Raw genomic sequence first — 26,844 nt, 5'->3', positions numbered from 1 at the left:
TGATATTGAGAATATGATTATAAACAGCGATCCTAATTTCAACATCGGAGCCGTAACACGCATATCAATGTTAACAGGACCGCGTAGATCTTTCTCATGCGCGATTCCACTGCATCATATATTTGGATTTTGTAGGAACGTGCGAAAAGTTATCTACGGAGCAAAGCATACCGTGGTACTTGTGCGAAAAGGTGATGATAGAAATGCAATTTGGAGAATTCCAGCGGATACTGCAAATCCAAATAATGACCCTGGTAAAGTCGTTTTAACTAAAATGTCATTGTGGATGCCGGTGTTGACTCCATCCATTACCACAGAGGCACGATTGCTATCCTTCATGGAGCAGGGAGGAAAATCATTACTAAGTTGGCTAACAACAACAACAGATACTAAGCAATCAAATATCAATGGTATATTCACATGGAACCTGGCATCACAACAAGGTATTTCGGCTCCGCGTCATATATTTGTTGCGTTGCAGGATATGACGAGAGTTGATAATCAATTATCCAGCCATATGATATTTGATCAATTAGGCGTTACTGACGTCTCGCTGAGAATAAACGGCCAGCAGGAACCATCTGAGGATATACAACTTAATTACGGTCAAAACCATATCGCACGTGTGTATCATCGATTGCTGTCATATATGGGTCGTGATCAAAACGTCGACACCGGTTTGCAAATATCACAACTTGATTTTAAAAACCTGTATCCGATTTATTATTTTTCGCTGGAACATCTTGATTTAACGAGACAATCCGTCGTTGATATACACTTCCGAGCTCGTATAATCCCCCCGGGTGGTGACAATTATAGAGCGGTTGCTGTCATTCTCAGCGATAAATCAATGCTGCTAGAAGGTGTTGGTGGACGAATGAGAATCGTTGATGCGCCAGTGGAAAACATGTAATTGAAAGCACAAAACGCGTTTACAATAAAATGTCGTATAGTGTCGTCAGTGTAGAGTTGACTGATGGTCAAGTCAAGAAATTACGATCAAAGTCGGCTAAACAATGCGGGACCACAATAACGCTGAAGCCGTCGCAGATGGCGGGTGGTAATCATAAGATATCGTTGACGGCGCGTCAAATAAAACATTTCAATGATGCGATGAAGAATAAAAAGGGTGTTCAAATAGATTTTTCAGCCGCAGCAATTAAAAACATGGAAAAGACCGGTGGAATATTTCCGCTGTTAGCTGCGATTCCGGCATTGATTGCCGCGGCCGCACCAGCAGTGGCTAAGGCGGCGGCGTTAGGAGCCGTTGGTACCGCGGCGGGGATGGCATTGAAGAAGGCAACCGGGAAAGGCTACAAAAAAAAACGACCCGTGGCCGGAAAGGGTCTAAGACTACCGGGAACCCCGTATTCATGGTACTCGGGAAAGGGTCTAAGACTACCGGGAACCGTTTATTGACTCGGGAGTCAATGGCTCCTGAGTCTATGACTCCTGAGTCTATGACTCCAATGTCTAATTTTGATTTAATAGACGCCGCAAACGCGCTAGCGATAAAAAACTTCAGAGGTGTTTTTATGAGAGATCAATTACCGGCGGCACCAAGGAATATTGAAACCGGCATAATTAACCTCGATGGGTCCTCCGGAGCGGGAACTCATTGGGTTGCATACGCGATTGATCCGCGTGCGATCGTCTATTTTGATTCATACGGGTTAGCCCCGCCGAAAGAGTTCATGCGGTATATCCGGGCGTGTTCAGCCCGGGCGTGTTCGGCCCGGGTTTTTTATTCCACGCTGCCAACACAGCGATTAAGCGACCCACCGATATGTGGCCGCGAGGTATTGAACGTACTTGCGGCGATTTCATCATCGCGAAAACCACCTCATGTGGTTGTAAACGAATACACTAGTGGGGTCGTAGAAGCTCAACGGATTTTAGAGAATAACATTTACAATAATAATGATTGATATCTGGGGACGACCGGTTTCGGCGCTGAAAAAGCCCACGGAAACGCCCGCCACCGATGACATAAAAAAACTAATTGAGGATGAAATCGCTGATACGTTGAACTTAACCAGTGTTGACCCAGATGAAATAGTTGTATTTCAAGACCGCCAGGGTAAATTGAAATCCAGTAATGTGTCGCTGAATGACGTTTTAATACGACAGCGTGATGCCGCCGAGGACACTATCGCGTTGTATACCGGCGACGGACGACTCAAACCGGGTGAATCCATCTTGACAATAAATGGAAAAATAAGTACACTTGGCGACAATTATATAACCATGTCAAATTCGTTAAAGGGTTTACGTGGTGAATTTAACTTTCATGGAGAACAGTTCAGGTCGATGATAACGCACGTCAGCGAAATGCGAGACATTGTCAATAGTTTTTTTCGGGGACCCCCGACGGCAGACGAACCAAATCTTGTAATAATAAAAAATGCTATTTCGGATCTTATGGAGATGTCGGCCAATTTACCCCCGTTGCGAAAAAATGTTAACAGGATCGATGACAACTTTGATAAATTCTTTGGTAAAAAAAATACCAAGCCGGATGAGATTACAATAACTATAAATGATATCACTGCGTATGGACAGGAAATAAAAACAATCAAAACTGATGTTGCAACAAACAAAAGGAGTGTAGACGCGCATGAACGGGAAATAGAAATAATCGGCGCTAATGTTGCAACGATCATAAATAATGTAGACTCGCATGGACGGAAAATAGAAACAATCAAAACTGATGTTACAACGATCATAAATAATATGGACGCGCATACACAGGAAATAGGAACAATCAAAACTGATGTCGAAGCGAACAAAAAAAATGTAGACGCGTATTGGCGGGGAATAGGATTAATTAAAACTGATGTTGCAGCGAATAAAAAAGGTATAGACGTGCATACATATGAAATAGAAACAATCAAACTTGATGTTGCAGCGAACAAAAAAAGTATGACCGAGAATACACGGGAAATAGAAATAATCAAAACTAATGTTGCAGCGAACAAGAATAATATAGACGCGAGTTGGCGGGGAGTAGGAATAGTTATAACTGATGTTGAAGCGATTAAAGACAGACTACCGAGAATGGCAGAGCAACTCGAAAAAATAAAAACCCCTCATGAGAACATCATCAACACAGTATACACAATTCGGCATGGATCATTCGATTGGACTCTTACACAGAATACAGTAAATATCACCGCAACTGTTAAGGGCATTTATCGACTGACACTGGTTTCAATGATGCAGTTTAATATATTATCGTCGAGTTCATCCGGGTTTAACAATACAATATCAACAATTATAGACAAGGACGCAACTGAACCGTTTACAATTTATGCCGTTGATGGAAATTTAACCAGGGCAAACATTACATGGTATGTGGAATTTGTAGCGAATCTAAGTAATTAAAAACACTAGCTCTTTTAAAATAAAAATGACCACCAAGGAAATTGAATCAGAGGTATCACCGACGTCACATCAATATCGATTCGATACCGCAAAAGAATTTTCCGCGAACTTGAAAACGCTTTCCGAACAATACCGTGCAAAAATAAAAAAATACCGCCGAAAAATAACCGCCATCGACGCGGTCGTGTACTCGGTATCGGGTATAGTAGCTGGCGCCGGTGTTATTTTATCCACGGTGACCACGATAACCCCGATCGCTGTTCCAATCGCTGTCTCCGCGATGACAACAGTTGCTGGAGTTGCCAACGCAATCACTAGGAAGATATCATCGTGTTTTCAGAAAAAACTCAACGAGTATACAGTAAAACATCAAATAGTATCCGACGCTTACTCGAAATTATCCGGGTTGATCTCGTTATCGATTGATAATTTGTTCGTATCCGATGTTGAATTCTCCACGATGGTCCAGTTGTATAGCTCCGCGATGTCAAAAATCGAGGATTTTCAACTGGAAGCCGGAACCACCTGGTTGTTGAAATTAGACACTAAAGACAACGAATAATAATAATGTCGCTGAACCCCGAAGGGTTTCAATTACTTCAGCGGATCGCGGAGAACACCACTCCGGTACAAACAAATATGATATCAATAACGTCAACGAAACCCGAATTCAGTGTGAACTTCCCGTCGCCGGTTCCAGTGAAGGAAATAGCGCTGGCAAAATTGCGAGTATATCACAGTTGGCCTAATATCCGAGCGGACGCATTTAACGGACAACAACCTAATAACTCGCTGGTTTTTGCACGGACAAATAAACCCGATGGAACCCCAAACTGGGAGGAGGTTACAATACCAACTGGGTCATACCAAATAGAACAAATCAATAAAGAATTTCAACGCAGGATAAAATCAATCACAGGAAAGGAATCAAAAATAGCTATTACGGTTCATGAACCGACGTTATCGTCGACGATTGAAATAAGCACACCGGGGTATATGGTTGATATTTATAACAGTTCAATAAGAACCATACTAGGATGGCCTGAGAATCCACCCGCGGACACCCCCTCATCAACTATCCTCAGACACGATAACGGAGATGATGGTAGGCATATTGCTCCATACAACGTAAATATTGCATCGGTGATAGCGATTAATCTAGTGTGTGATGCTATCGAAGGAAGTTACCAGGTGGATACCAAGCAATCAAATCAGGCTCAACAGGGATATATCCTTTATTCATTTTCACCAACAGCCCCTCCGGGATTTTTAATCGTTGAGAGTCCGATTAATCCGGTCTATATGCGATGCCATGATCGGTTTTTAACGAGAATTAATTTTAGAATTACCGATCAGTCAAATAACCTAATTGATCTGCAAGAGGAGGAGTTAGTGATCACTCTGTTTGTAAGATCATAAAGACTTTCATTGTAAGCAGCAGAGGGGGCGATGACATCGACGCGGTCGTCGACGTGCTTACCGGACGCTGACGACGCTGGGGATCGGCGCGCAGAAGGTATTAATTAAACCAAATGACGACGCGACGATCCCCCAACGACGTCGTCGTTTTTTTTTTACCAGGCGCTGACGATACTAGATCGTTGATTGCAGAAAGTAATAATTAAGCAAAATAACGATTGGACAAAATGTCCGATTCGCCCCCTCTGCTGCTATTGTGCCTCACCTACAAATAAGGAAATGTCTTAGAGTACAGTAACTGTATACAGATGAACTGTCATCCTGTCTTTAAACTAAGGGAGCTCATCTCTTTCATGCAAAGAAATGTCAGACATGAACAAGGAATCTCCTATTTTTCAATCAAGGAGTCAGACATGAACCAGGAATCTAGACACTTTCATGTAGAGTCAGGCATGAACAAGGAATCTCTGCTCTTTCATGTAGGAAACAGTCAAACATGAACAAGGAATCTCCCCTCTTTCATGAGAAGAATAGTCACTTACAAACAAGGAATCTCCCCTCTTTTATGTAAAGAGAGACATGAACAAGGAATCTCCCCTCTTTCATGTAAAGAAGAGTCAGGTACGAATCACGAGTAGCTCCTCCTTCATGCAAAGAAAAGCAGACATGAATAAGGAATCTCTCCTATTTCAGGCAAAGAAAAGTTGGACATGAACAAGGAATCTTCTCTCTTTCATGCAATAAAGAGTCAGAGATAAACCAGGAATCTCCCCTCCTTCATGTAAAGAAGAGTAGACATAAACAAGGAATCTCCTCTTTCATGTAAAGAGTAAGACACAAACAAGAAATCTCTCTTTCATGCAATGAAGAGTCAGAGTAACAAGGTTCCACTGTACTCAAATGTAGTGAAAGCAAATTTTTAAGTAAATTATGTCTCTCCAAGAATACTTATCAAGGGGAGGTAATGGGCAACAGTTACCACCCTATGTCTATCTAAAAATACACAGGACAAGATGCACTTCATCTTTTAGTAGAGCAGGATCCACAAGGTAGCAGGCTAATATTCCTAATGTAATGTAATTGGGGAACATATTCAAAGGATAAACGCTTATTACCTGTATTATCTCTCCTGGTTTTATGTCTGCCAACCTTAAATATTTCTGCTCAAGAATACTCCTACAATGAAAGAAAGTTATATATACATTTCACAATTTAGAGCATGCATTCATAACATTTTTTTCTCCATTTATGTCATCAAACATTTTCTCAAACTCTGACCTAAGGGGATGACAAACCTATTCTTGTATTGCCAAGTGTCCAGTACCATACATATACATGAGAGGGTTACCTGCATGTTCATATGATATATTCATGATCTGGCTAAAAAGAATATCCTGTTTCAATATGACATCATAGTGGCCATACAGGATGTAATATCAGCACCAATTAAATTAGTACCACATATATATATATATATATATATATATATATATATATATATATATATATATATATATATATATATATATACACACACATACAAACATAAGATGCTTTTGGTGATATGACCATCCTTTCAGATTAAGCAGGAATAGCACAATTTTCAAGATAACTGCAAAAGTGGATATTGGATGTGAGACTTGCATCATTTTCATTTAGGACTAACTAGACATCATAAGACAGCTTTTTGGTAAAAATGAAATGCTGAGGTTACCATCCATCCAGGAGTAGTCATGTAAAGATTTTCAGGATGGCCATATTTGTCAGATAGGCACCATTTTCATTCATGGCAAACAAGACACCATAAGACTTTTGGTGAAAGCCTAATAACAGTGACTTTCCATTTTAGGCATAACAATAACAAGATTTTCATAATGGCTGCCATGGTGGCTATATTATAGGTCAGAATAGCACCCCTTTCATTTAGAATCAAATATACATCATATAAAATCTTGTAACAAAAGCCCCTGCTGATATTAGCATCCATTTAAAAGAAGTGACAAAAAGATTTTTAAGACAGTGACCATGGTGGCCATAATAGAAGCCTATCTGCAATATGATTCTCCATATTAAAAGAGTTGCAATAACAAGATTTTCAAAATGGCCACTAGACCTTGGGCTGAATGTGTGTGTGTAAGGTTTCGTGGCAATCCTTCAGGTAGCATAGGATTAGTGATAAAAAATGTGTGATAAAGGATAGATGGATAGACAATTTATCTACTAGATGAAGATTCAAGATTCTTTATCTGCTGTCTAGGACACACAACATAATATAATAATATATGGAAGACAAAATTTATCAGCTGAACTGCACATATACATATTGTGTTTATATAAGATAATGTATATTGTTGTCATTACAGCAAACTGTACACAAATAATGCAGTTCTGTGAATAAAAAAACGATTTAGTTTGGACATAAAGCAATCCAGTTATTCCTGAGCTGGATTAGTATACCAAAGTTTGTCTAAATAACAGATAAAGGATGACAGAGAAAAGATCACTGATCATTCTGTAAGTTCTTCTGGTATATGACCCATAAAGATAACAAGCATCAAGTTAAACTAAGATTTCATCAATTAAAAGTATATCCTTCATCTTCAGTCACATCTCATACATTTCAAAATAACAATAAGGAAGTATGTTTGAACCAATGATGACTTACTGTTTTAATGTTACTGCAACTTGGTTCTCCAGTGGATTGAAGCCCATGACTCTACACCTAAAATAGCAAATTATATGTTGAGGAATCAGAATGACCATACAGGAGAAATAAAAAGGCCAGCATCAGTGAGTTTGTGCATCTGAAGTTTGAGTTTGACCACCAACTACCGATATCTTAAGCACAATGTATGTTGTTGGAACTTGTAAATGTTTGACCAAGACTTGAACCCAAGGCCTTTAGCCTCAGATGGTCACTCTCACTCATAGACTATTCAAGCTTTGATGTCAACGATGTTCATACAAAATTATTAAGGATTGTTTACAAAATGACTGATTTACTAATTGACTATATTTAAAACAATCTTTTTACTATGACAGACACTTAAAAAGCAACCACTGGTATAATCTGGATCACACGTAACACAGATATTTCATTTTTTTTATTTGGATCACCTTTTATTGTTTTGATACTGCTACAGCATGAAAAAAAAGATATTCCAATATCAATTGGTTTGGCTTGGTACTTTATAGCACAGCAACACAAGTCAGTTATTTTAATGACTAGGCAATGGAAATAAAGCACCTTGTCCAAAGACACACCACAGTAGCTGACCCAGGCTGATATGATGGAAGGATCTGAACCCACACACTTTTGGTTGTGAGTCCAGCATGCCAACCACTGACCCACCATGACTTCCTAAATGTTAATTGACAAGTTACTCCAAACGTATGTCACCTGACAGGTTAATCCTCAATAATTATCAATTATTAGGCTACTCTTAAATGACAGGTTACTCCACAATATTGCTAATTAACAGGCTATTCCACAATGACTGTGAATTACTAGTTACTCCACAATGATTGTCAATTACAGGTTATTCCACAATGATTGTCAATTACTAGTTACTCCACAATGACTGTAAATTACAGGTTACTCCACAATGATTGTCAATTACAGGTTACTCCACAATGACTGTAAATTAACAGGTTATTCCACAATGACTATCCATTAAAAGGCTACTCCACAATGATTGTCAATTAAACAATTACTCCACTCTGAATGTCAAATAAGAGGCTATTCCACTATGATTGTCAGTTATCAGGTTACCTCACAATGACTGTCAATTAACATGTTACCATACAATAATTTTTAACTAAGAGGTTACTCCACAATGATTTTTAACTGACAGAATATATATCTGATATTGCAAGAACACCATGACAGGCTACTCCATAATGATTATGAAATATGTGACTACTTATTCCACACTGACTATCAAGTGACAGTCTACTCCATAATGATTATGAAATATGTGACTACTTATTCCACACTGACTATCAAGTGACAGGCTACTCCATAATGATTATGAAATATGTGACTACTTATTCCACACTGACTATCAAGTGACAGGCTACTACACAATGATTATGAAATATGTGACTACTTATTCCACACTGACTATCAAGTGACAGGCTACTACACAATGATTATGAAATATGTGACTACTTATTCCACACTGACTATCAAGTGACAGGCTACTCCATAATGATTATGAAATATGTGACTACTTATTCCACACTGACTATCAAGTGACAGGCTACTCCACAATGATTATGAAATATGTGACTACTTATTCCACACTGACTATCAAGTGACAGTCTACTACACAATGATTATGAAATATGTGACTACTTATTCCACACTGACTATCAAGTGACAGTCTACTACACAATGATTATGAAATATGTGACTACTTATTCCACACTGACTATCAAGTGACAGGCTACTACACAATGATTATGAAATATGTGACTACTTATTCCACACTGACTATCAAGTGACAGGCTACTCCATAATGATTATGAAATATGTGACTACTTATTCCACACTGACTATCAAGTGACAGGCTACTACACAATGATTATGAAATATGTGACTACTTATTCCACACTGACTATCAAGTGACAGGCTACTACACAATGATTATGAAATATGTGACTACTTATTCCACACTGACTATCAAGTGACAGGCAACTCCATAATGATTATGAAATATGTGACTACTTATTCCACACTGACTATCAAGTGACAGGCTACTACACAATGATTATGAAATATGTGACTACTTATTCCACACTGACTATCAAGTGACAGGCTACTACACAATGAATGTCAATTCACAGGCAACTCCACAATGATTGTCAATTTAATGAATTCATTTTTTAATCATCCTGTGTATAAAATTTTTGTAAATGTTTTGGGTTTAACGCCAATTTTCAGCATCAACAGGCTATATATAATGACCAGTATAACTAGCGAAAGAAGAACCTGTGAAAAACCCAAGTAAGAACCAACAACACACAGAACGCTACTGACAAGCTTTCTCAGATTCCCACATTTGCTGGACCCTAGACTTGAACCTATGCAGACAGGTGAGATGGCAGTGATCAACCGTCGCACATGCCCTTCTGGGCGCATGCAACGTAAATCCAATCAATCAATCAAATCAAGCAGTGATCAGTAAAGAAAAGCGCTTTAGAACACTTGCCCTATTTGAAGCTGACAAATCATAAATTGGTGAAGCTTAAATGGCAAATTCATTAATTTTCATGGGGTGCCAATCTTTGGAGATTTGGAAGTTGCATCGAATCACAAATTTAGAGAAGCATTCAACATTTAGAGCAAATGGATCAGGTTACATTTAGAACATTTTGTCATTATATCACATTTTGTGCATTTTGTTATCCCCTTACATTTACGACATTTTGTTTTCAGATTACATTCAGAATATTTTGCTCAAGGTTACATCATTTAGGACATTTTGTCCTCCATATAAATGTGGCTGCTCTAGCTGTACATAAAGATTGTGATTTGTTTTCAAAACAATATCAATAATGAAAATATTCTGTGCAAATGATATATTTATATATAAACAATATTTCAATTTATGCACAAAAAAACAATGTTGAACTGAATGAGAAATGATTTAATAATGTATTGTAAGAAATATAGGATACATGAGTATATGCATTCATCTCTCTCTCTCACCCACTCTCTCCCTTTCTCTCAAACATGCCACTATTCATTATTACCAATATTCTACAAAATCAAACTAATAACTAAAATAACATCAATACTTAATTTAAGTAATTTAAAAATATTTTTCTCTCTCTCTGGGTGCTACTCATGGGCTAGAATCAGAATGTAAAAGACTGATTCCCAATCAGTGCTAGGCTGATCCCAGCATTAGTGTATTCAGGGCTGATCCAAACTCAAGTAGAATTGGTGCTAGGCTGACCCCAGCTCAGTGTAAAAGACTGATTCCCAATCACTGCTAGGCTGATCCAATCATTACAATGTATTCTGGGCTGATCACAGCTCAAGTAGAATTGGTGCTAGGCTGATCCCAGTATTCAAGTATATTCTGGGCTTATCCCATCTTCAAGAAAATCTATGCTAGGCTGATCCCAGCATTATTGTTTACTCTGTACTTATCCCAGCTCAAGGATAATTGGTGCTAAACTGATCCCAGCATTACAGTGTAATCTGGACTGATCTCAGCTTCCGTGGACTGTGCTAGGTTCATCCCAGCTCAAGTTAAATCTGTGCTAGGCTGATCCCAGCATTCAAGTGAATTCTGGGCTGATCCCAGCTTAAGTAGACTATGTGCTAGGCTGATCCCAGCATGCTAATGTATTCTGGACTGATCCCATCTTAACTAAATCTATGCTAGGCTGATCCCCATATAAGAGTGTATTCTGGGTTGATCCCAGATTCATGGAATAGAGCTAGGCTGATCCCAGCATGAAGAAAATATATTTAAAAATGTATTTAATGGGCATGACCTTTATGTTATTAGTATAGCTTATGAGTGTCTGATTTGGGGAAAAATATCATATCCCATGGTAACCCCATGCACATGAACAACATAAGGGCACAACCCACGATATAGTCATTAATGGGTGGTGACTGGGGTGGTGGTGGGCCCAGCACAAATCCATAAGAAAAGTTTGATGCAGAGACACAGAATCCATTGTCTACACCTTTGAAAAGCCAGAGAAGTGAAACTGTACATTCATTGTCTGTACATGTGAAAACCCAGAGAAGTCACTAATCACATGGTACTCTATGTCATCATGCAATGTTATGTAAGATTACCTAATTTGGTTGGCTCTGTGAATTCTGCTGCCAATGCCAACCAATAGGAATAGTTCTGCTGATGGCTCCCCACATGATCTTCCTACAAGCCCATGAGAACAGCAAAGTAAGAGGTTAATAAGTCTCTTGCAAAATTCCTTGTCTGCCTCTCCATTTCAAGGTACATGTACAACACTCTTATCCAAGTGTTAGCCACTGACTAAGCCTTATAATTTGGCACTACATCATCTTACCACACCACCAATTCCTCCCTCAATGGTCATTATCAGACAAACCCCATTGGAACAATGGCAATGTGTACCTACAATAACTCAAGATCATCAAGTTGTGCATAAACTAAACTTTCATAAATTATCATTATACCTACCTGTAGAGGGATCCTATTTGAAATTCTTTCTTTATGTCTTTAACATTACTGTTACACAGATTTTTCTTCTGCAAAGGTACAACATAAATATTTTCTGTGAACATAACATAGACAAATCATTGTACATTGTGGAGTTTAGATATACAATTAAGTGACATAAAAAAAAAAAATTACAATGTAATAATTGTGCAAAGGTAAAATGAACACCTTTAGTGATGCAGCATGAACAATATTATGGCAAATTTGTGATTCTCAATAATTTCATTAAAAATGTATTCTTAAGACAATACTGTCATTTAAAGCTGTTGCTAATCATATTACACAACACAAATGCATACTCCTTATTGATTGAAGAGTAGGAACATGTGTCAAATGATACCTGAAGAGTAGGAACATGTGTCAAATGATACCTGAAGAATAGCAACATGTGTCAAATGATACCTGAAGAGTAGGAACATGTGTCAAATGATACCTGAAAGTAACATTTGTGTTGTATTTGTATTATAAGTGTTGATTAAACAAACATGCACTATACAACATAGACTGTAATTTTTTCTACGCCTAATACTCACACTAGCATATCTACTCAATACTCACATCCACATAACTGCTCAACTTTTACACTACCATACACAGTATATACTGAATATTCAATATTTATACATGCAGAACTACTCAACCTTTACACCAGCAAGCAATGTACTCAAGCTAGCATTCTTGCTCAATAGTCTCGATAGTATTCAATACTAACACAAGCATAGCAACTCAATACTTTCACTAACTTCAATGATCAATACCCTAGCATACCTGCTCAATATCCACTAGCACAGCTACTCAAAACTCACCTTAGCATCACTATTTAATACTCACAATAGCATAGCTGAACAAGACTCACTAGCATAACTGCACAATATTCACAGGATCATAACTGATAATACACTAGCATACTTACATGAGCATAGCTTCTCAGTACCCACACTAGGATAGCTGCCAAATACTCACACTAGCATAACCAATAGCAGATTCAGTCAACTGGAAGATTGCTCTGTTATTTCCATCAAAATGCTTCAGCTTTGCTTCAATAATGTCACCAAAAGAAAGACCTTTAAAAAGGTCAAGGATCACTCCAGTATAGTTAACAAGGTGGGGTTGCAAGGTCATGGATATGACCTTGGTAAGGGGATGAATATACAGGATACTGGCAACCACCTGAAATATACAAATAACAATGGTGAGTAGTATTTCTCTGTATGCTAAATGGTTCCTTGACAACTTGTTAATTATGACGCTGACATCAAATAAATATACAATTTTCTCAAAGGGATGAATGATACATAGTCTTCTGCTTAACTGCTGATTGTTGAAATCATCTCTGTTACTCTTAAGGAATAAGATTTCAAAGTAGTCACCCAGGTAACTATATTGTATTAAGATTACACCATTTTCAATTATGATAGGCAAACTGGACACCATTAAAGAACTTTTGGTGAAAATGCCATGTTGATATGACCATCAATTCAGGAGAATTAGGGACAAGATTTTCAATATTTTTCCTTGTGGCAGTCATATTGGAGGTCAAATCAGCACCCTTTTCATTCAGGACCAATTAGTCTTCTGGTGAAAACTCCGCTTTCAACTAAGAAAGAGTATCAACAATAAGATTTATCAAGATGGCTGCTATGGTTGCCATACTACACATCAAACTGGCATTTTGATAAAGTAGCAGCAAGACGGAAAACTCCATGTTGATATGACTTTCTGTTCAGGAGGAGTAGCAACAACATTTTCAAAATGGCTGCTATGATGGCCATATTGGATGTCAGATCAACACCATTTTCACTTAGGACCAACTAGACATTAGAGAAAGTCTTTTAGTGTAGACCATTAGTATGACCATTCATTCCAGATGGGGTAGTGATAACAAGCTTTTCAAGATGGCTGCTGTGACATTCATACTGGATTTCTGAGCAGCACCATTCCGTAACCCCTTCTGGTCCATGACCAGTAGAACTAAAGTGTGCATCTCTTATACAAACAATATTAAGTAATGATGTCAGGAGAACTTGCAGAGAACATATCTAAAATGAGTAACATGTGTCCTTTCTTTATGTAAGTGTCTTTTAGACAGGTTATACTGTCTTCATGAAGTCTACTATATATTAAAGTGTTTATTCAGACAGGATACACTGTACTGTTGTTCTTCATGAGATGTCCTTTATAAGGAAGGATATGCAAAGACAAGACACTTTTTCAAATTCACTTATTAATGGATAACCAGTTTCATAATTATGCAAGAAATGACATTCAGGTTACGGTACAAAAGGTGGTCTTTATGTCTCCACTGATGGGAAAGGAGGTCCTAATGCCTCCACTGATGGGAAAGGAGGTCCTAATGCCTCCACTGATGGGAAAGGAAGTCCAATTGTCTCCATTTATGGGAAAGGAGGTCCAATTGTCTTTACAAACTGAAAAGGAGGTCCCATTATTTCTACTGAGGGGAAAGGAGGTCATATTGTCTCAACTGATGGATCAATGTATGCCGAACCTTTATATTTGTGGTTTGAATCAAGCACAAAATCCATAAAAATCAGTATACCATGATTAAAAGTGAATTCACAAAATAATATCATACAAAATTATCTAAATGAAAGTGAGATCACATAACTCAAACACTCAGGCCCAAGATATTATCACATAAAATAACCTAAGAGTGAATTCACTGAACTTAAAACAAGGTTCCCTAGGGAACGAGGTTCCAAACCTTCAAGCAGAGAGAAGGGGCATATACATCTCTCTGTCGCCTGAGGTATCCTACCACTGATATGATGTTGGAGGACTCTATCATGCAGAGACTTCTTATTTTGTCAACACACCCCTGAAGAGCTCAGAACACTGCCACCATTTCCAAACTGTTCATGTTGAGGGCAGATTCTTCCTGGGACCAAAAACCCTCAAGAATTTAACTCTTCTGCTCCAGATGAATGCTCCACCTGGAATCTGACACATCTAACAACAGACAGAAATGGTGTTTGGAGGCATGGGTCCAGCCAAACACCAATTCCAATATATCTACCAAATCAGATGATGGTGGAAATCCAAACATTTAGAAATCAGAGGGGCCGTGAGCAGTTTCCAGTTTGCAAGGAAATACTTGAGACCGTGTAAATGTAATCCACTTAGGGGAGTCTGGTCTACTGTGAAGTTCAAGATCCAGAGAAATAAGAGATAGAGACACTCTGACAGCTGTATTCTTGATTCTCAGCACTTCCAACTGGGTCAGGAATTTGTCAACTACTACAGGAAACAGTATAATTCTCTGTATGTGATGAAATTCATCCCCATGTAGATAAAATCCTAAGATAGAACAAGCTCCTATTCAGTAGGTTGGGTTAAAGGCACAGCCTGGTCACAATAGACCAACAGTTCAGTGTCATCTGTGGAACTCTAGCCACATGTTGTGGATAAACCATTCAATGACATCTTGCAGGTGAGGGATCCCCTGTGACCATAAGTGGATGGCAACTACTCCAATGACCCTGGTAAAAGCTCTGTGTACAGAGGCTAGGCAGAATGGCTGAGAATAAAATCAGAAGACTTCCATGTGCAAGCAAAATCAGAGACACTTCCAATGAGAAGGAGCAATAGGAATATTGTTGTTGTTGTTGTTCTAGGGTTTAACGCCATTTTTCAGCACAAGATAGGCTATACATGGCGGCCAGTATAACTGGTGGAGGAAGAACCCTGGAAAACCCCGGGAAGAACCACTGACCCACGAGAAGCTACTGGCAGGCTTTCCCACATACCCACGCTAGCCGAGCCTTGGACTCGAACCCACGCAGACAGAGGTGAGATGGCAGTGATCCGGAACGATGAGCGCTTTAGACCACTCAGCCATTCGGGGCCCCAGCAATAGGAATATGATGGTACACATCCTGAAGGTTGACGGAGACCACCCAGTCACTGGGTCTTATGGCATTCCTGACTGGACCAGCAGTCACCATCTTGAATGGTTACTCCTGCTGAAACTTAAGGAGGAAAGGTTTCTAATTAGCCAATAATTTTCATCATTTGTTTAGTACCAGAAACATCCAGGAGCAAAAGGCCAGAACCTGTTTGCTGAATACCCTCTCTACTGCACCCTTATGGAGAAGGGTGTACCTCTTCCTTTAATCATGTTCAACTTGTGGAAGCACAGGTTGGATCCTATTATAGGATGAAGATCTTGAAACCTGTCAGAATCCTCCTTTTAATGATCCAAGATACCTAGCCAAACCTCTGAAAAGAAGTTTAACCTGTAAACTTCCTCCCTGGGTATTTGTGTGCACCCATCTTGGTCTAAACTACCAAGGAAGAACTCTGAATTGGGGTTGCTGCTTCAGCTGGGTCTACATGGCTTTAGGAACTTCGCTGATGGACCTCGTGGGCAGCCAGGATGATCCTGCTTCTTGTTGCTTACTGATCATTGGAAGCCACAGAGGGAATTATCCCTCAGAAAAGGCTCTGCCTCCCGTGCAGCAGCCCTCTGAAGGTTCTTACTGTGCTATAGTAAGACCTGGATGTGACCAGAACAACACACCTGGTAACTAGAGACTGAGCCTTTATTTTTAAGGACTCCAGTATTTTAACTGGAAGGTGAGCCCAGGTCCATATGGAAACACTACCTGTGCTGATCCTGCATCCAAGGTAGACAGTTTATGGAGCCATAAAGTATGTACACCCAAAACCTTGCTGTAAAGGGAGGGCAGACTACCCCTTAAGCATTCTAGCAAACTCCTGGTCCTTACTAAATCTATGGTAAAGTCCCATAACCATAGCTGAGTAAAGGAGCATGTAGAGATCTGGGCAGAAAATAGCCACAGAGTCTTTCAATCTGGAGAGAATTGTAGTGTTCCTGGAGCCTGAAGGCTTGGGACACAGATTCTGGAGTAAAAGATGACAAACCTTGTAAACTGCCTTGTCAAGGGACCAGATCTCTTTCTATTCTGCCATCTTCATCAACAGCTGAATGACAGGGAACCCAAAAGTAGGAAGTGCCACATCGTCCATCTCTACAATAAACTTGAGAGAATCTTTGAGTATTAACAGGACTTCCTTATCCTGTTCTTGCCATGGGAGGCATGATTTTGAGATCTGATGCAGTGTTGCATCTAGGTTTATCAAAAGAGGACCAACTCTTCCATCCCTTTTCCAAAAGTGGGCTAATTCTCCATGGGACAAATTTGGCCCTCTTCCTTGAAAAATGTGGGTCATACAGAAGAGTATAATTCATGTTCAAGTCAGGCCAGTAATTACATGCTTAAAAACCTTTTTCATGACTTCAGCCTGTACAGCTGCCACACGATCTGATGAATTTATGTGCCTGTCTATTCAACTGGTCCTTTGGATTGTGCATGTTACACTAAAAGTTGCTGTTTTTCTGTATTTACAGTTTACACAGAATCCCAATCTTTGACTTTTCTAACCACAACCATGTCTCTTACCAGTTCAATTAGAAGTATTATACAAAAAGTTATTGCAGAAAGTTAATATGATTCTATGTTCAAACCATCAGATTTAATTTTATTTAAAATAATCCAGCAATTTTTTTTCCCTCAATATTCCATGTCTCTTCCTTCTCACCTATTATGTCAAAAGCATCTGATATGCTGCAAAATATTTAATTTCTACCCCAGTAATGAGATTCTAGACATTTATTACCAGAAAAGGACAGATGTTCTTGTTGAAAGACTTCACCCCATGATGTAAGAACAGAAATGCATCTGCTTTTGTACACCATTTTGTACATACCAGTTCTCTTTCTCATGATTCAAAAACAAAAGATAAGATACTGCATCCAATTAAAGAATTTGCACTAACGTCAATCAAACAGGGTCTTTTGGTGTATTGGTTGATTCAATTTGGGCAGCTTGTCATGAACCACACTACCAAAGTCTCTCTGTTGTGGATGACACATGGGATTAAGAAGGACCTTGACTAGTACCTCCTGACATGGATCTTTGTGGCAGATGTTTGGGGGAAGGTCTGCTCAACTCCCTCCTCTGTGACCTCACACGATGATAAAACTCACTCTCAGCCCTACAGGACTGAAGAGAGTGCTGCTCCTCATCATGGGAGAGCACAATTCACTCTCCACCTGCTTATTTCCTCTACTCAGAGGGACCCCATAAGCCATATGAGTCACTGAAGAGACTTTTCCCATTTCTCACTAAAACCCAATGGACTCAGTAATGGAAACTCCGGACAAAAAGAAGACACTTTCATCTGCATCAATGAGGTTCCAGACCTTGTCTCACTAGAAAAAGGAAAAAAAATCTGTCCTTCTACAATTCATATAAGCACACTGCTGGGGTGGGGTGATGAGGTGGTCATCCCATTACAGTTCATACAAGATAGACCAGTGGGGTGGGCATCATTTTAACAATTCATACAAGCTAGGTCAGTGAGGTAGGGTGGTGAGGTGGGCAGTAATATGCTAATAATAAAATAATAATTAATGAAAAACTGACTTTTAAAATGTGTGTGTGTGTGTGTGTGTGATTTGGATTTCTGACATTGCTATAACAATTTTTCAGTCATATCGCTATGATGTCTGCAGTGTGGCAGCTTACAGCAATGTCTAGCACTGGGACATCATGCCACAGACACGTGCATAATGTCCCACCCAGTCACATTATCCTGACAACAGTCCGACCAGTCCTAACACTAACCTCTTAACACTGAGCACCTCGTGAGGTAGCTGTATGTACCATTTTTATTAGTCTTGGGTATGACTGAGCCAGGGTTCGAACCAGCAACCTCCCACACCAGAGACAGATACTCTAACCACCAGGTCACAACAAAAAGTGACCAATCACTAAACACACAATTGAAAAAAAGAACTGGTGTGAGACCACTTTCCAGATATAGCAAAGGTAAGATTAAATGAAATATAAAATCTGCTGATTAGTATTTATTAAAACAAAACAGAATCAACATGAGGCAACGGACCAAACTTGCAATGATTAGGCATATCTAAATACTTACCTGCATAAAGGATCAAAATAATTCAAAATGGGTCCTAAAATCCATGGTTATTAGACAAATAAACCAAAATTTCCCAATAACATAAGAAAGAGAGCTAATTCCAAATAGGAATGAAATTTATCTGAGGATAGTTTCACACTGTAAAATCAATGCACATTATGAAAATGCTTAATTCACATAGTATAAAGGCAATTTACTTTAACAAACAATTTAAACTACTGTAATGATGGTGGCAATCAAACAAGAATGAGGTCTAGCATGGGCAAGTGTCATGGGTTAGACATGTATCTTGTCAGATGTCACCCAATGGAGCCATGAATTCTCATCATATTGTTGAGGAACTTTTTCTCTAGAAATGAGCATGCTACAAACAGCAACAGGTTATGTATTCCTAACAGTAAAATCTTATTTTATTAATGACAGTTGAAAAAAAGAATTTACCTCTTCATTTTTAGAGTAGTTCTTGGGATTGTTGGTCAGGTGGCTTCTATGAATCTGACCCTTGAAAGCTGCAAATCTGACAAAAATACCTTCATCATATGTCTGAAAAATTCAAAAAAAGCATTTACATAAGATTTCAAATCGATGTACATGCATGACAATTTGCATTTATTACACAATTTTAAAATAAAGAAATTCACAAATAATAAGTGAACTGGTAAAATATCACATTAAAAAACTTGGTCTTGACTAAACTTTAAGTCTGTAATTCCTCTATGTATCTACTAACCTACATACCTACAAATCAATCTGTATATACACTGTACAAAACAGCTACAGAAAATCAAATTAATTTACAAGATATTCTCAATTTGTGAAGTCTCATCAGGCAACTTGTTTATTTTATATTTTCTGAGTGTGTAATTTTAAAATGATTGCTAGTGTTTGTTTATGTCTACGTCTAAGTGTTCTGTTTGTGTCTGTCAGCACGTTTTTTGCAGGTGTCTGTGTCTGCATGTTTTTTGTGTATCTATCAGCACGTTTTTTGAAGATGTCTGTGTCTGCATGTTCAGCTTGCATCTATGTCCACATGTTGTGATTGTGTCAATGTCAGCATGTTTCTGTCTGTGTCCATGCATATTATGTCTGACCTTTAATGGTAGGTTTATCCTTCATTTAATCTTATCTACCTTTTCCACACTGACTGTAATTCTGGTTCCTGGTATTAAAGGATATAGACCAACTTCTACTCCACTGCTGTTCAGCTGAATAGGAAATGAAAGATATATGATTGCAAATATTTATTTTTATTCCAAATATTTCTAACTCTTTATATTCAATGTTAAGTAAATTCTGTCAAGATAAAAATTTAAATAAACTTATATCCACTTAAACTGAAATACTTTGCATGCACCCTAACAAGATTTTAGGGCACAGGTGTTCTCAATGGCACAATTCCAAGGACATTCAATCTAAAGAGGTTTTAGGATACATGTTCTCTCAATGGCACAGTTCCAAGGACATTCAATCTAAAGAGGTTTTAGGATACATGTGCTCTCAATGGCACAGTTCTCAGGACATTCAATCTTAAGAGGTTGTTGTCATTGTTGTTGTAGGGTTTAATGCCATTTTTCAGCAGAAGATAGGCTATACAGGGTGGCCAGTATAAATGGCGGAGGAAGAACCCAGAAAAACCCTGGAAATAAACACCAACCCACAAGAAGCTACTAACAAGCTTTCTTACCTACCCACATTGGCCAAACCTGAGACACAGACAGAGGTGAGATAGTAATGATCCATAATGGTGAGCACTTTAGACCACTCTGCCACTCGGGGCCCCATCATAAGAGGTTTCACTGAACATATGCCCTCAATGGTACAGTTCTGAGGGCTATCAATCTTAAGATATTTCACTATACATGTGCTCTCATTTGGGTGGGAAGACATAAAAGTAACGTGCAATTCTCAAAGAAAAATAATTTACTATTGTTTCCATTTTCTTATCCCAATCAGATTAACATTAGAACAATGGGGGTGGGAGGAAATGCAAGAGCATCAAACCTCCATCATCATCACCATTGGTGGTGGGGGAGGACAATATGATTGCACCCTCAGAAAAGAACAAGCTTTACTCTAAACATGAAGGCTGCACAACCTGAATAGTATGAATTTAATGATCATGAAAGCCATCCCTGTTGGGTTCTGCACATTGGTGCTGCCTTACAGAAAAAATGTCCCCAGCTAATCCAGCAAAAACTATAAACCCCATGCACAAAACCTTGGTGATTGTCTGGGCAGCCACTAGCAGTCCAATAAGGTTTCATTATCATTTTTGTGATACAAAATCACATAGACAGAAGCTAAAATAAGAATATTCCATGCCAGACTCCACAATATCTCAAATGGAAACATTATGTTTCAATGCAAGGCTCGTTTAAGTCAACAATATATTTTGTGTGCTGAGATCTTCAGCTCAAAATATGCTGGCTGAATACACACTTTAACTTTCCCACCTTAAATGGCAGGAAAACCACATCATCATGCTGGAGTACTTAAATGCATGAACCAGACCCTGCATTTTTGCCTCTCAGCAAAACCAGGAGACAAAACCAGGTTGCATCATTAGGATGACTCAACCATTAAAATGGAACTGCAGGTTATTCGAGTCCACAGACCAGACGTGCAGTTCACTCACCCTACAAGCTTATAAGATAACAGTCTGAAGCTCAATACAGGAGCTCAAACCTGGGAAACTTAAGCCATCTGATGACCCACTATATGTTCCATTTGGGAAATAAAGGGAACAAGCAGAATTAATTGGTTGAACTGGTACATGTCAAATTGGACACAAGTTTGGAAATGTCCATAACATGACCAATATCTTCTCCCCATGATATCTGAATGTGATATAAATTACAGAATGATGTTGATGGGGCTAATGTCTTCATCTCAAAGTGGAAAAAGAAGTTAGCCAAAACTGAGGAATCAAAGCATCAATGATGCAGGGAGATATGATGTCATTGTCTTGCTATAGGGCACTTGACCATGTATACCTTAAGGTGGGTGGGGTGGAGTGGTCCTTTTAGCTGTCAATATCATATCCATGACTAAAGTACAGAACTCCTTTCATGCAAGATCCACTGACAAAAATACCAGGCATGAAGCAGGAGCTTATCTGAACATAGATCAAACAACAGTGACCTTTACTGCATAAGCAATGTGGAAATCACGGTGAAACATGAAAACACATGCCTGTCAGAATGAGACCATTTCGAAATTCCCTGCAACACGGTGACAGTTGTACCATCCATGCTGAATGGAGCAATAAAAAGATTGAGCCACCACAGCTCTACATTACCTACTAGATTTTCGGAGCATAAAGGGTCTGTAGTAAAAGCCTCTGGAGTTCAGCTTCCAAAAGCTCTTTCTGTAAAATGTAGGGTGGGGGCAAAACAAACAAATCTGCAACCCACCCAAAATGATTTCGATAACTCAATCATTGTTTGGGAAGAGGCTGATCCAAGTCATTAATGTAGGACAAATGAGAATACAGAATACACCACCAACCTTGGACGGACACCTGGGATTCAACCCACGATTACAGACGTGCAAATTAAGAATGTTACTGCTAGATTATCCACATTATACAGGGAGGTAGCCAGTGGACAGGAGGGGCAGGTAGTCATTCTCAAGTACACTGAGGCTTGAGAAAGGAGAAACAAGGTTTTTTGTTCCTCCATCCCAGCCTGCCTGTGAAATTGATGGGTCTCTGGCCGCCTTAAATTCACTGGGGAATGAAATAAGTGTCACTAATGAGGCAAACTTCTTTTACCCTTTCTTAACAACTGTCCTTTCTCTGGTACTGCTGGAAATCTTACCCCACATTCTCCAACTCACCTGTAGATAGTCAAGGTGACAACACAAAGCAAAATCACCAGAAGCTAACATTTCACAAGTAGCTTGCTAAATAAGGTAAATACTTGCAACACTACTATTGTGTGTCCATTGTAACAGCATCTGTGGTGTCACATGTAACTACTACTATTGTGTGTCCATTGTAACAGCATCAGAGCTGCACATGGAATCATCATCAGGGATGGTAATGCCAATACACTCTCCACAGATTCTTAAAGACGGTGATAGCTCAAAATGTCTGGGCCCAAAGACTGGATTAAGACCTCTTCCATTACCCCTTAAGTTGTCTCTGCAAGATGTTGGACTACACTCCCTTGGTCTAAATACTGCTGTCACTGCATGGTTTATAAGACGAACATTTAGTACATGCCAGGCACATCTCATTGGGGTCTTCAGTAACCCCAAGGGTGTATAAATACATTTTTAAATAATTATCACTGGAAAACGATCAATAAATTCGCTCAAAATAAATAAATGATATATAGACACAGTATAATGTACAACTGTCAGAAGTACAAATATTAAGTTGATGAATGGTTTGAAAAACTGAATAAATTACAATGGATTCAGGAAGCCAATCTCAGGCAAAAGGTGACTAGTGCAACATGGGTAAGAGGAGGTAACTTGCAAGAATTTCTTCCCTTTGTCTACATACATACATACATACATACATACATACATACATACATACACACACAGACACACATACATACATACATACATACATAGACACACACACATACATGCCTACCCCTGGCAAGGATAAAGTGTAATCCAAGTGGACAAAAATAGTACTCTGAGCAGAAAAAGAGTAATCCACATGTAACATAATAAAATTCAATGAGGATATGTACAAAATGATTTATTTACCCATTGGTATTTTAACATCAATTACTGCTTCAAATTTTCATATATAGCACTCTGAGCTTTAAAAAGCAACACTCATATTGCATTTCAAAACACCTTGTACCAGCGGAGACTATGAATATTTTGCAGACCAGTAGAGAACCAAGTGTCACTGATGAGTTTGTGTTCAAAAGTACCCCTCATGAAAGGCCATCCGGCTAATGCGACCAGCATATTAGTGCAATAATATAAAATTTACCCCTCACAAGTGGCCAAATTTTATTTTAATATGTATCTAGAAGCAATATTTCAGTCAGAACGTGTGTGAAGTAATCTGATAACTGTTTCCCAATGTCAGGTTTTCATTACTGAAAGAAGTGTCAACTAAAGTACATGTACCACTAAGGTTAATATATCATTTATGCCTCATGAGAAGCCACATTTATCCATAAAGCAGAGAAAGACTCAAATTTTAATCCATACAAAAGTGTAAGTACATGTAATCCAATTAGCCTTACTGCTGTGTTATCGTGAGATGTCCAGTTTAGTCACTCTGATAATTGTCAAGATTAAAACTATTGAACAGTATTAACAGCTGAGAAGCGGCAGTATCGATGTACAATACAAAAGTCAGCAGGAAAATGGTTTGATAGCCTTTATGGCTTCCCTTAGTAAGATGTTTAGCTTGTTCACTTTGATAATTAGTGGCTATTACTACTGACAATAATTATAAAGATTACAAATCCTAATGGCCGCGAGGTCAAATCTGCGTGATGTTATTAATGGTACATAACAAAGCCATTTTGGCTTCTCTCACTTAGTGTAAAGATATGTATAAAAACAATAGGGTACCAGACTATGACTAACGAATCATGTGACAAGATCAATTCCTTTAAAAACACACGGCAATTTGTTTAAATGCATAAAAAATTGTTTTATCAGTCTTGTAGTTGGCAACTTTAATAACTTACTACAAAAAGATCAACATGTCATCGAGGAAAAGAAAAATTCTCATTATAAAAGAGAAAGTGAAAGTAATTCAACTGACCCTAAGTGGGGGGGTCAAGGATCCATGCAGAAAACTGTGATGTCAGAAAGACTCAGACAAAAAATATTGTGAAAGATAAGGAAACAATTCTGCAGAAATGGGATGTGGAATAGATGAAGAAAGGAAAATTGTTTGAGCCAGGAGATGTTTGTATCCGGATTTGAATGACAAAGTTTTTGAATGGTTTTGCACTGCACGTGCTAAAAAAATTCCACACACCGGTCAAATGATCCAAGAAAATGCAAACATTTTGTCAGTTGAAATGGGACATGACAACATTACCGCAAGTAATGGATGGTTGCCCAGATTTCAAGTCCAACAGAATAATAAGTGTTCTGTCCTTAGTGGAGAATCAGCTGATGATAAAAATGAAGTTCTCGAGATTGGAACAAAAGACTAAACGATACATGCAGGTGATATGACAGGAAGGAGAATTTTTATTGTGATAAGATTGCGTATTTTTTCTAGACTGGTACCAACAAGGTTACATATGATGTGGAAAGCTTGCCAGTAGATTTTCGTGGGTCGGTGTTTTTTCCCGAGGTTTTCACAGGTTCTTCCTGCACTATTAATACTGGCCGCCATGCATAGCCTATCGTGTGCTAAAAAATGGCGTTAAACCCAACAACAGATGATATGATTTGTAACATAATTATAAAGACAGTTTTAAAACAATATTGATGGTTATTCATTTTGAAAACATTCTTTTGAAAATGATGAAACAGTTTCTTTTACATTTATTTCACAACATGCATGTGATTTTTAAATGAAAATATTAAATGTTTTAGAATTAAATGTACTTGTGACTTTCTTCACATGTATTTACTATTTGTATTTGTCATCTCCCTCTAGAAAGCCCACCCTCTTTATAAGGCCACTTCCCTGCTGCAATAGGGGTGGCCTTATAAGAGGGGGACTAATGTGTGTGTGTATATATACAGGGATGGTCCCGGCTTTTAAAAAGCTGTCGCCAAAAAAATCGCCAACCTCAATATTTTGTTGCCAATTTTCAAAAAGTGTTGCCAGAACAAGTAGTGTACATTTTTCCAAGTGTTAATTTAGTCTATTAATGTAACAGGCAATGAAAATTACAAAAGATGGGTTAGTTAATACTTTAATTACAACAAGCATTAACAAAATGTTACAAAGTGTTACATGAAGATTCGTCGCGATTTTAGGGCTGCCCACTTGTTGAATGCAGTTTCAAAGTCTAATTTTTCACATCAATACATGCTGATTCTCATTAAATTCTCGAGAGATGAGATGCAGAGTTTATTTCTGATGTCGGTTTTTATGAGGTTCATCTTACTGAATCCACATTCACAGTCTACAGTGCTGACAGGTGACACCAGTAGTCTCTCAGCAGCTCCCCCCCACCCCCTTTTATGGCTAGCTTCACAAAGCTTGTAGTGAATTGCTTCCTAAATCCCAAGAATGATCACTGAATGCTGTATAAATTTTCTTGACAAGCAAAATAGGATCTCCATTCCCACGAATGAAACTTACACGAGTCAACACCTGGCAATATTGGACTGTATATATAAGCATAAATTCACACCCAATTTAGGGATTCTTTCACTCCTGTATTTTGAGAAATAATTATTTTTAATTATGCAAAACTTTTTTTTTTTTGCTATTTCTTGCTGCGGAGTTTAAGTCTCTGCAGCCGTAACATGGGATTGATGGCAAAAGAAAAAGATCAATGAGTAAAATGCTGCACTGGCGACAGATATAATTGTGATTGAGATTTTTTCCATTTGCTTTGTATTTATACACAGTAGTCGGTACTTCAAAGGTTATCAGTTTTCTGTGAAGGTTCAGCAAAACTATTGTATTGGTATATGTAAAAAAAAAAAACAACAAAAGGATTAGCCATTCAATTAATTGTATCTGTTCTACACGTCTTCAGAAGTCAGTCAGTTATAGGTATAGTTCGGTAGCACGATGGACTGTATCACAGCATACAGTACTCAGCCCAGATGTCAGCATAAGCAGATTATGATGTAACAATGCACTGTAAAGATGGAGTTGTCAATACGAACAAAGGATCGTTTGTGTAACAGATTGATTCCAATGCAT

General features: G+C 38.4%; 1 protein-coding gene across 1 annotated transcript in view; it reads right to left on the bottom strand.

The window, feature by feature from the left end:
• LOC149795087 (protein RRP5 homolog) overlaps positions 1-26,844 on the bottom strand; it is a 135,652-nt gene that overhangs the window by 89,474 nt on the left and 19,334 nt on the right. Inside the window, exons 8-13 of the mRNA XM_089964797.1 lie at positions 20,147-20,221; positions 19,458-19,559; positions 12,996-13,202; positions 11,994-12,061; positions 7,469-7,525; positions 5,919-5,979 (exon numbers count right to left, since the gene is read on the bottom strand). Of these exons, the coding sequence (XP_089820923.1) occupies positions 5,919-5,979; positions 7,469-7,525; positions 11,994-12,061; positions 12,996-13,202; positions 19,458-19,559; positions 20,147-20,221 (570 nt within the window). The remainder of the gene's footprint in view (positions 1-5,918; positions 5,980-7,468; positions 7,526-11,993; positions 12,062-12,995; positions 13,203-19,457; positions 19,560-20,146; positions 20,222-26,844) is intronic.

The sequence above is a fragment of the Sinohyriopsis cumingii genome, chromosome 7 (genome assembly GCF_028554795.1).
Source record: "Sinohyriopsis cumingii isolate HCF-2022 chromosome 7, ASM2855479v2, whole genome shotgun sequence".
Lineage (NCBI taxonomy): Eukaryota > Metazoa > Mollusca > Bivalvia > Unionida > Unionidae > Sinohyriopsis > Sinohyriopsis cumingii.
This window is presented reverse-complemented; position numbering and strand designations above follow the sequence as displayed.